The 12,899-nt window shown below is 35.0% G+C and overlaps 1 protein-coding gene across 1 annotated transcript; it reads right to left on the minus strand.

Annotated features, from left to right (window-relative positions):
* Nucleotides 1-912: 912 nt before the first annotated feature.
* Nucleotides 913-2,868, minus strand: LOC132756151 (uncharacterized). Its single transcript, XM_060747145.1, has one exon. It carries the CDS (start codon nucleotides 2,830-2,832, stop codon nucleotides 958-960), a length of 1,875 nt encoding a protein of 624 aa, XP_060603128.1. The 5' UTR covers nucleotides 2,833-2,868; the 3' UTR covers nucleotides 913-957.
* Nucleotides 2,869-12,899: the final 10,031 nt, after the last annotated feature.

Consider the following 12,899-nt stretch of genomic DNA (forward strand, 5'->3'; position numbering starts at 1 on the left):
CTTTGTCTGGCCATGGATGTTATAGCGTGCCGTGCTGTGCCACAATTAAATATTGAATAAAATATAAGCTGCATTTTGTTATTTTATGCAATGCCATGCATGCTACTATATAATGTATTGCCGTGCCATGTCATGCCGTGTCGATCCGCGCCGTGCCAAGATATATTTGAATTTATTCCAACCCTGGTATTGACTTATTCATTCGTTTTGAGTAAAAGACTTCATCTCTTAGGCTATATCATTCCCTGCGGTCTGGCGACCGCAGGGTATTGGTACGCGATTAACTTTTGGGGCATGGAGGAGCACGTGAGCTGTTTTCGGTACATGGAGGAGCATGTGATCTATAAACGGTACACGATTGGTTAATTGACCTTTTCGAAAACCTAGCTAAATACCGTTTGCCGGTTACGGATTTACCTGTAGGGAATTAGTCCGAATTACTCCTATCCTAATTAAGAACAAAAACTATTACGTGATATTTCTAAATTAAATTTTCTATAATTATTTTACCGTTTAAGGTGGAAAACTTGAATGATGTGTTTGAAAATTATCAATGTTTCTTTGATATCTATCTCAAGTTTTACAACAATAAATTGTTTATACTGAAAATCTACAAAATTAAAATATTCGTAGTGGCATCTGCCATAATAAATAGAGATATTTTCTTTATTTATTTTTTGCTCGGAATGATTCATATAATGGTAGTCCTATTTAATCATTTTCTTAAAAAGAAATAATTGTTTTATGTTCGACCTTTTCCCATCTTCAATGGTCACCAGTTTCCAAAGACCTTCTTCTGTATTGATCGTTTATTCAATTGTCAACAAAATTCCTGATACAAACGTTGATCCCCCCCCCCCCCCCCCAAAAAAAAAATGTTGAAAATAGTTAAATGAAATATCTTTATATCATTAAAATGTTCACCGCAGGAAACCATTTCATTTGTTAATACATGTATCAAATTCGGCAATAACAATATGGCCTCAGATCTGGCCTAAACTTTTCGATACATTTTGGTGCATCATTGTATTTATTTATTCTGCTAATCGACTCTCCGTGCAATTTAATATCCCAAGTCTTCATGTCCATAATAAAAGAGGCTTCAAATATCGCTGAACTTGGCTCAGTTTCGAATGTAATCTGGTAGTGCTCTAACTCAGCGTTTAACATGTCACTAAAATCAGCATTGCCATCTAAACTATTCTTAAACTTTAAAACGTTTGAGTCTATTTTGAATGAAATTGAATTTAAAATGTTTTTCAGTGATAGTTTGTGACAGAGAAGGAAAAAGTTTCTCAGCTGGCCATTTATGTAATGTAACGCATGCTGAACGCATCGTATTGCTCTTGGGTCGGAAACGGAAACAGTCTCTGACTTCAGACATGCGCACCAGTGCGGTTCAATACCAGCGTCTGCGCATGTCCGCTCTCGTGGAATTTGAGAAAACAGCGAGTAAATTGTTCTATTTATATTTGTATGGTTACCTGTTTCCCCTATGATCTCAAGAAGGGTTTCATGAATATCTGAGGGAACAGTAAGTCGCTTTGTATTTTCCAGAAATGTTCGATATCTTTTGGGGAATTTTCTTCGGAATTTTGGAGGAATAAATACACCGAAGTAGGGCTGTCTTTCTTCTAGTTTGCCTTGTTCTGTCATTCGAAAATACCCGAAACGACGACCATGATCACTCATTAATATAAGAAATGTATTTTTCAGAATGTTTTTATGGTAAAGATATTTTAAAAATTCAACATTATAATTATCTATTTTTGGCATTTGCAAGTAACCATCGTGGCTATATCTTGCCATGAAACCCAACGTAAAAAATGGTTTTCCTTTGTTTGTTTCTAATCCTTCTTTAATCCAATCTAAATACACTTTGTAACTTGGCCTTTCACCTATGCAGTAGTCATGTTTCATCGTATTTCCAACAGACAGGAAGAATGGCCTCATATAGTGAGTTACAGGTTGTTTAGAAAATCCTAGTACCCTGTAGAAGAAAGCACCAGCCATCGGATAATCTTCGGCCCATTGTGTAACATATGAATTGTTTTCATATTTTTTCCACACGAAATCTAGAACCTCGTCTACGTGTCTTGCTCCTGGAAAACCCCGTCGAATTTCCGGTATTTCAGTCATGCGCTTTCCAGTAAACATTGGCATTAGATTTCGCGTTGTACCATCTCCAACAATATTGTATCCCTCTAGTAAGGAACCATGTAATGTTTTTGTAAAATACTCGTGAGTTTTCGGCAAAAGTCGTTGAAACATTTGTCGAGAGAAAGAGTCTAGACCGAGGATCATAACGTTGAATTTATTTTCATTTGATATTTCACTTTGATTTGCAGTGGGTTGTTTATTTATTGAAATACATGCATGATAATTGTCGTACTTACTTCCGTTGGCGGATTTGCACAAAACTTTGAATGCGTCTGTACGAAGATCACTGTTGTTAAGCATTGGATATATAGGTTTAAGCCGTTTATAATTGTCGTTAAAATTACTAATTGGTATATATGTACAGTTTATCTCTCCATATCGTTTAACTGCCACTGAAGAAATGTAGAACTTTCCATTTCCGGTATACACCCATTCGTCGTCTGCGTTTCCACATGTTACGTTTTTGTTACTGACAGATCTTACGTCAAAATCGTTCCATATGGACAAATCTGGGTGAACACACGCTTGTTTCTTCAATTCTTTAAATTTATTGATACTATATTTATCGAAATATTGCAAAATTTGGTCATCTCTATTTAATCCGGTGATGAATACGATTACACAGAAAGACGATAGACACATACCGACAAAAATAGCACATCTTCGCTTCATATTTTTCTGAAATGCACAAAGTCGCAGCAACGGAATTCCAATGGTTTTTGTTCCCTGAAATTAAGAAAGATAATTTAGGGAAAGAGCATGTATTACAACGTTAGTCATTTTCCCTTGTTGTAATTTTATCATCATTAAAGTATACGATTATACTATTGTTTTTTTTCAAACCTTTTCATGTGTCCTGTCATAGTTTCTTGACAGTTACTCACTAGCTGTTTAGCTGAACAATCACTTGCTTCTTTTGTTTTTGGCATTAAGGTACAATTAAACATAAATGTAGTGTTTTTAGTATTTTGTATGGAAGTCAAAATACCACTTTGCTAACATATTGCGAATTTCATGACAACTTATTCACATTAAGCATCCCTTTCTTCGTGTGATATGCAATTTTAACATACTCTAAAGTAGATAAATAGTATTAAACGCTTGTATGCTTTTTCGAAGGACGAACGAAATTTTTTTCATCATTTTTTAGTCACGTTGTGCTTTAACGGTTTGTCTGTTACAATTTTCTTATTCGCCTGAATTACCTGCCCCTAACTGCTAAAACAGCAATCTCCTCAAACTCCCCGCAGCGATTACTTCCCCTGATCAGTACAGTAACCATTGCCACCGCAAGTAAATTCGGCTTCAGAGAGCCGAATATATTTTTCTTTCACTTCTAATTTTAAAATAGAATACTTTATATCATTTTAGTTTTCTTTCATTAAATTGTTATGATTAATGAACAAGAATGTAAAAAAAATATACTTCTAAAAATTATTTTGTTAAAATAACGAAAGAAATTTTCACTGTGACACCGTATGTGTAGTAAACAACGACTGACTGAACGATTGTGCAAAAGATTTTGATCCGGCACTTGCTTTAAAGTGTAAACAAATTGAGTGTTATGGACATATTTTATCTGATAAGGATGTAATTATAAATCTGCCAGTTGGATATGGAATCCTTGGCGTTCTGAAACTGGCCGCCATGTTTTTGTCACATGACACAACTATCGTCACATTTTTTTTCAGTGGAGTAGCAAAGCGTGACGTAACCTTTGTGAGAAGTACGCAGTGATCTCCCCTTGTCAGTACAGACCGCCAAGGGAGGTTATCACTGTGCTTTACATGATAGTTTTTAATTATCTCCCCTTAATTATGCCGGCTCGCGGTATTACGTTAAGATTTTACTGAGAAACAACCTTATACTCCGAATCCATCCAAAAATTTAATCGAAGCTTTGCTTCCAGCTTTCTACAAAATTTATCTGTCAGGGATGGAATCCAAAATTATTTAGCCAATCAAATTTAATCTAACCACGGATTTATTGGCGTCCGCGCCGAAGCGCGGCGCCTTTTATGTAATGAAATCAGATTTTGTGAAAGGGCGACAGCAACTTCTCGAGCCTTTTAAAGTTGTTCATAATAAAAGCCGATCATTCCGATCGGTATGAGGGTGCTTGATTATTAATTAGTCGCGATATGTACAATGAATAGCGAACTGGAGAATTTCGCAATACAAACATTTTCAAATTAAATAACCTTTTCCGTCAATAAATCGCGCTCTTCAATGTATTTTTATTTATCATTTTGTAGTACACAGTGGATTATTATGGTATGTTATTCCGAAAGCTGTAAATAGAATGATGAGTTAATGACCTAAATATTCCGAAAATCTATCTATAGAGGGATGTACTCCTGTCGGTAATTCCCGGTCTCTACCGGTCTATTTTGACCGGGGGCGAATAGTACCACACGTTTATTGTCCGGTCTCTCCCGGTCTTGGAGTAGATGTTTAATATCGTTACAGAACAGAAAAAATATTTTACAGATAAATAAGCTTTTTTTTTCAAAATGAATGTTTGTCACTTAGTTTGGTTACAATAATTAATAAACACAGATCAACTCTCAAAATTATTGCTTATTATTATACATAAACATACAATTCGAAAAAAAAAACCAACAACACAAATCGCATGTTCTATTTTATCTATATGAGATAAAAGCAATAAATATGTACAATAATTGAGAAAAAATGTACATTTTTATGGCATTAATATGACACTATCAACTTTGAAACATTTTATTTAATTTGTTATTCGTGTTTAGTAAAGATGCCGAGGAATTATTCAAAGTTACAAATCAGATTTTATGAATTATTCAATTGATTGATAATTTAAGAAATGATAAAGAAAAATACAAATGTACATTTATATGGTTTAAGAATAAAAAATATTATATATTGAAAGATTAACCATAATTTACTGATTTTTCCAGTTAAGTTTTGACTTATAATCGTCGGTCATTATGACAATTGAATTCTTAAAAGAGTAGTAAACGTAAAAACTCAGTATTAAAATAGTGCATAAAACACAAAAAAGAAAAGTAAACAATATTCATAAAATCTGTGGTTTTTTTTTATTAAAAAAGATATTACAATTAGTGTATAATAAACATTTATGCTCAACATGATCAACATGGTAATATAACAAGTGTCATATTGTGAACAGATACCTTAAGAGGGGGTCTTCGCTAATAGCGGTAACATAATAAGGGACAATTACACAAGTGTGGTGTTGATCATTCGTTACTCATATGGATTATAAATGATTGTATACATGTATATCCGTTGCTATTAATAATCACGATCATAAAGAAATAACAAGTAATATTCTAATTTCTAGAATGCCAATCAAATTTATAAATAATGAACAATGTCTTTCGTTCGTTCATTCATAAGTGATATACAATTCTGGTAAAAACCAATGAACCATTTAACAGTTTATCATCATATATCTACTAGTTCATCTGCACCTGCTGCATTTCTTGCTTGGACGCCCTTTGATGCTTTGCATCAATACTTTTCTTGTATTATTTGTAATATAAATCCGTGATCTAACATAGCGTCAAAAACCTTCAATTTTCACGCCATTTTTGAAAAGCAGCAAGTTTTGCTTTGAGCGCAAAGATATAATGATGATTAAAATGTTTGTTTCAATAAATTATATTTACACTGACTTTTGATTTAGCGATTTCACCTGTTTTCTCTGTAATAAGTTTTCGTTTGGTTAATAAACATAAGTGTACATCTGGTTCAGTGCATTTTTTTTCTTTTTCTTTTTTTTCCGGTCATTTTATCCTTTCCGGTATTTAGGGTGGGGGAAAAATCACAGGATCCGGGATCCGGGATAGTATTAGATATATAGGGAAAAGGAATACACTATATTTGTGTTGATGAAAGGCGATTAAACGATAACTTTTTATTTTTTATTGTATGTAATGAATGGTAAATTAATTTAACTTAAGATTTAAATATATTTAGAGCTATTTATTAACAAACTTAAAATGCAGAAATCGCAATAGTTGTAATTACATGCCTAATTGAAAAAAATCAAAGTTTTTGTTAATATAATATTTGGCTTATTTTTATGTTCATGTATTTAAATATTATTTTTAGAAAGGATCATAAGATATACTTAACATACTAGTAATTGATAACAAAAAAGATTTTTTCCATCAAAATTGATTTCAAAGTGATGCAACATCTTAATGGATTGAGATAGAGTCAAATGCTATTCAGCGTTGGTTACACGTTACCTTATGATCGATCTGGGGTCATTTTTAGCCTGTCACAAGTCCAAAATTTAGCGATGAGGGGGACTGCCGCCCCCTTCAAACCCCTCAAACAGAAGGGGGCACATCCCGCTTCTGGCAACCCCCTGATATATCTTTTGGTTGGGGGCCGCGCCGAAAAAGTGGTCACTTTTTTGAACAACATTTCTCAACCAAAAACATGTGTTGGGGACCTAAAGGCATTTTTTTCACCATTTGAGACAACAAAAAAGGGGGGTGAAAAAGGCTGTATATCGCGTAATGGGTTAATACGGCTTTTCTGAATGTGATATGTTAGATCAAAGATATTCTGTTTAAAATATTGTACACGTATCGTAATGATTTCATAGGGAAAATGATAATCTGTCCTATTTAAACGTTTGTTTTAATATTTTTAAAGGTACAATATACTCATATTTACTCTTTAAATGATATCTATGAAACCAATGACTGCACATTAACCACACTACAGGAGTCCTCTTTCATGTTTGTTCATATTGTTCTACACATAGGTCAAGGACACGTCTTATATAGAAACACATACGCACACCTTTATACCTTATTAATGCCTAAACCATAAATATTTGGCATGTGGTATTGCCTAGTTGACCACTTTAAAATTTAGTATCTACATCATATCCATTTGTTTAAAATGTTTCACATACCAAGATGAAGTGGACATAATTTTTATGAAAATAAGTTTAATTCTTATTGATATAAACTTCAATGCCTCCAGCTTTAATATTGAATATGTACCAATGCCTTGAGAACTTGTACAAATCAAATGTTAATCATGCCTCATGAATCTAAATTCGCCCAAACCCAAGAGAGTTCTTCAGTAATATATTCCTGTATAGGACTTGTGTCTGTAACCCATTCCAATTCTAAATAACATTATTACAACTTAACTTCGTATATAGAGACAATTCTTTATGAATTCCACCTATCTAACATTTTTTGGTCAAGGTCAACAGGCCATATAGTAAATGTGCATAGACATAGGGACTTCATTCTATCTGTTTACGTGCATCTTCATATATATTATCATATTCCTCTTTGTTAAACTGAGAGAACTGGCTTCCATAAATTTATATGTCACTTTTATTTTGATGTTCGCTGAAGTCTCTTCAGCTTACAGAACTGTCATTTTTACATTTAAACACATCCCTGGAAAAAAATTACGAAGCGAGTCGCTACTAGCTTTATTAAAAGCTAACCTTGTTTTCGTATGTTTTAAGTTGCACTTCCTGTAAAATTTACAGGGAAGAACTGACTATATGTATAAATTTCATTGGTCATTTTAAAATAACAATCTGAAATTGATCATAAAATAACATAAAGGATTTTTTCTGACATGGTATACGCATCTAATTTTTAATTAATCTGAAGGAGTTCTGGAAACGATCTATCACATTCGTGAGTTTTAAATTTCAGACACTTAAGTTTTGTTTAACCATGCCTTCTCGTACTAGTTATAAGTTCTATATAACCATGCATCCTCCTACAGATTATTTTACGCTGCTTTAATAAATTATAAATTTTGTCCAAAATTAACGAAACCACCACTAACAATTACGTCAAATCATGCGCATGAAAATAGCGAAAAGCACACAACAAAACGAACTGATCCGGTATTATCAGTTCTTTCTGTGACAATGATACAAAGTTTATAATTTTCATATTTTTTACAAATGAGCCGCGTCACGACAGAACCAACATAATGGGTTTGCGACCAGCATGGATCCAGACCAGCCTGCGCATCCGCGCAGTCTCATCAGGATCCATGCTGTTCGCTATCAGATTCTCTATTTGTTATAGGGTTTATAAGCGAACAGCATGGATCCTGATCAGACTGCGCGGATGCGCAGGCTGGTCTGGATCCATGCTGGTCGCAAACCCATTATGTTGGTTTTGTCATGATGCGGCTCATATTAATTTAAGTATTTATTTACCTCTAACAATTGAATAGTTTGTTTACTATAAATGTTTGTTAAAGTATTTTTAGATTAGGAAGCTTACTTTCGGGTCCTTTTTTCACATTTTAGCTTTCTTTAGTTATTTCAAACGGTGTTGCAAGTCCGTTGATTTGTATCAACAAACCGTTGTCATTTATTACTTTCTATTAATATTTCGATTGAAAATCCATTCCTCAAACGATTTTCTTAAAATTAAATCGACATTCAAAATAATATAAGAATAAAAGAATCACATAGCTATAAAAATGAACTGGAGTACGAAATGGAGTACGAAATTGATTGTTTTGTTTGTGGTTCTTATTTACTTCTTTTTTGATTTTATAGGATTTACTTCAGACTTAGTTCTGCCGAGTATCTTTTTTAAAGATACCCCTTGTTTAAATTCTGCCTAGTGCATGATAACTCGGAACAAAATTCAGTTTTAAACTTTACATTAGAAAAAAATTAAGAAGAGCAATAAAGCGTAAATCTATACAATATGATTTTTGTAATCAACACCCATTTCAATCTTAAAGTTTACCACTGTATGGAAACAATTAAGAAAACAGTGATTTCTTTTGTTGCAGTTCTATATAGTGTTAACTATTCAAATCTGTTACTAAGATTTGCTCATGGCAATAAAAAAAGAATACTGTTAACTTACCGACAGAACACAATCCGTAACACGTAGCTTTTTCGGAAAATTTGTCATTTAGTACAAATGCAAAATGTTATTAAATTTTCGACACCTTAATCATGTTAGAATGAAATCAGTACATGTGAACTAACACACAACAATACTATTAAAGAATTTAAAAATCGAGTGGAAACAATGGATAACGATATTTCTATGTCAAAAAGTTCAAACGTAATTAAACTTTAATCCCCACGATCCTTACGCTGATCTCAGGCAGTTAATCTTGTTAATCAAATCGGCTTAAACTTTTCTCTCTTGTCCGAAAAGAATCCAGTACAAAATACAACATCAAAGCAATGCAAGGTATAACTTATATAACCTGGGATAGTTTGTCACATACAAGATTTTTGGATTAAATTGTTGCAAGATTATTGCTGTCTGAAAGATAATAAATTAAAAGCAAAAGCTAACAAACGGTAACAATGCAGTTTTCGGCAGTTTTCTCCAAATTTTCTTTTGACATGCAACAATTTAGGTATCAACGCTTCTTGCAATAAATATATCATGTCGTCAGTTTTAAGCATATTTATAACCGTAAGTTGGCCATAATAAGAAAGGGTACCCAAATATATTGATGACACCTTTACAGAAAATAAGAAAAAGAAAATCTATCCCGCGTCAGGAATAATGGGAAAGAAAAAATAAGAAGAATGAAAAGGCCTATCAAAACTACCTGCTTGTTACTATGTTGATTATATTCAGCAAGAGAATTAATGATGGCAAAACTTATATCTTATTCTTTCCCCAACTTGTAAGAAACACCACACAAATATTCCGAATCTGAAGCGCTATGGTAATGTAACTTAATAGTACCAATACTGAAAACAGCAACAACAGCAGCATCAGCATCAACAACAGGAACGGCAGCAACAACAACAAATGCAACATCACCAGCAACAGCAGCAGTAGCAGCAACAACAACAACAGTAGTAGCAGCAGCAGCAGCAACAACAACACTTTCAGCAGCAACAACATCAACATCAATAGCAGCAACAAGAAAAACAACTATAAAAACAACAACTGCAGTTAGAGCAAAATCAACATCATTAAGAACAAAAACAATTTAGCCGTTCTGTCCTTTGAAGTACATGTTAATGAATGTACTGACAATTTTAAGAACTTTAATTGGATTTTAGATTAGTAAAACTTTATTGTATTATTTGGAGTGCACGGTTATCACTGTCTTTATTCGTCTTTTCTTGCCATTTTGTTGATTTATGACTATGTTGTGATCAACACTCCGGGGCGATCCAGGAACGATCGGGGTACGACCGGGAACAACCGGAGTACATCCGTAACTATGTCGGCAATGGGGGAGCATCCGACATTCGACCCCGGATGGAATAAAATATTTAATTTCACCGGGTTGATCCGGAAAATATAGCTTTGCCGGTTTCATTCTTAATATTCACGGAATACGTCCACTGAAGAGCCACGGATTATTTCCAGCATCGTCCGTAGCCACCCGTACTGGTCAGTAGCTCTCCGTATTGTAACCGTAAAATCAATCGTAGTAGTCCTTGTATATCCGTAGCGATCCTTGACAATTTTTGAACATGCACACAAATTTGCTACGGAAAAATCAACCGTAGTGTATCCCTGCTAGACCGTATTAAACCGTACTGATACATACTGGTCCGTACGAAAACCGTACAAGTCCGTACTGATTCGTAGTCCACCAACTTGTCAAGGATTTCCATGGTTTGTTACGGAGAACTACGTATTTGTACGGTTACCCTACGTATAAGCTACGGTTTTAATACGGATTAATACGGCATTGTCACGGAAAGCCACGATCGTATTACGCTGTACTACGGCGAGGCAAGGATATTAGCACGGTCGTATACGGTTAATTGCGTTGCAACACGAAATGGTACGGAATGGTACGGTCCACCACTGTTTAGTACGAATGAATGAAGTATCATGTACTTTTTCAAGGGTATAAATACTACCTTCTTGTTAAAAACAGACATATTTGCGGGAACATTCAATAAATGATAATTGCCATTTACTGGCTGCAACTTTATATTGAAATGGCTCAGAATGCGGAGGCAGTGGTCGAGCTGCTTGATGACATGCATAGAAGTAAATTTATATTAATATCGTACTACAATTCATAAGTAATAGAATAACATTTACGTATTTGTTCATACTAACCCGTGCTTATACCGTAGCAGACCGTAGTGTATCCGTAGTGCGTCCGTCCTGATTCGTGTCGCTCCGTATCAAACCGTGTCGGTCCGTAACAATCCGTGTCTCTCCGGCGGGCTTTTGGTGATAAAGCCGTCGGACTCCGTACTCATACCGTTGTGTGTCCGTACTGGAACCGTAGCTGACTACGGAATTTCATACTTCCGAAGTAATCCGTGAACGATTAGACCGTAGCTCTTCCGTGGCATTATCCGTGAATATGTGACCGGGGCTTAAAACTCTGTCGGGAACCACCGGCGAAGTACCGTAGCTCTGCCGGCACAAACCGGGGATGATCTGGGGTTTGATAATGCCGGTAGAGCCCGAAAATGAAGTGCAGAAATTTCCGAGGATGACGGCGAGCCCCAGAGATGACGATGAGCTAGAAGTTCCGGTTAAAGCACGCAAAAAAAGTTCATTTAAAAGAATCACGATAATTTGCGATGATTTCAAAGTGTTAAAACCCTTCCTCATTTCCCTTCTGTCAAGTCTTGCATAAGGATTATTCAGAAAATCATCATGAAATATTGTTCTGGAACAATATATATTATATTAAATGAAAATTTTGTATCGACGTTCTCATTTTCGCGAATTTTCAATCCACCGGGGCTCTGTCGGGGTCATCCAGAGCTCCAAACTCCCTGCAGCGGTTACTTCCCCTGATCAGTACAGAAAAGTTAAAGTAGCAAAGCATGACGTAACCGCTGTGTGCATATCCATATCGGTACCCTCTTTGCGAAAACTGCTCAAACGGTACCCTCTTTGAACATGCACAGGCCATTCTCTGCTGAAAACAAACCAGCGATGGATAACAATCCAGTAATATTTCATTGTAATAAGGAAAGGAGGTATGACACGTAGAAAAGATGTATACCACGGAACACTAGAATGTTTTAGTTACTAGTATGTGCTATTTGTCATGTGCCCGATTTTCATGTACTGCAACTCCACAATAAGCTACAAAAAATCGACATGTCTTGCCTCGCCCATCACCTCGACATATTTTTTTCGGGCTGAAATGAACCAGTGGCTTGATTATATATGCATCATATATATTTAATATGTTCATATACATATCATCTTCGGACAAATGGCAGTATATTGTCAAAAATAAATATAAAACTCATAAAAACACCCTACTTTCGGTTTTGTAGCGGCACGGGCTACCTCTCTTCATTTGAATTTTTATATCACAGGTACCCTCTCATTTTTAAGCACATAGGTTCCCTCAAGCACGACATATGCTTTTATTTGCGTTAATCGTTATGTATGTATGTAATATTTCTTACTTTTATGTAAATATTACATACTTAGCGATTAACGCACATAAAATTTGAGGGTATCTATGTTTTAAAAAATGAGAGGGTTGTAGCAACGCTATATGTCGCAACGCCGCTATATGTCGCAACTAACGCTAAATGTCGCAACGCTGACGCTATATGTCGCAATCAACGCTATATGTCGCAATCGCCTACCGCTAAATGTCGCAACGTTGCCGCTATATGTCACACAAAAATCGATTGCCGCTAAATGTCGCAACCCCTTGACGCTAAATGTCGCACTTGGTAGGAAAGTAACAGATGGAACGGAAACAAAAAGTAAGAGTTAAAACATTTAAAGTTGATAC

This window comes from Ruditapes philippinarum, unplaced genomic scaffold (assembly GCF_026571515.1).
Source record: "Ruditapes philippinarum isolate M1 unplaced genomic scaffold, ASM2657151v2 ctg452_1_1_1_1, whole genome shotgun sequence".
NCBI classification, from domain to species: Eukaryota; Metazoa; Mollusca; class Bivalvia; order Venerida; family Veneridae; genus Ruditapes; species Ruditapes philippinarum.

What these genes read in the sequence shown, in the direction of transcription:
- LOC132756151 (XM_060747145.1), bottom strand. Translation starts at nt 2,832, where the DNA reads ATGAAGCGAAGATGTGCTATTTTTGTCGGTATGTGTCTATCGTCTTTC.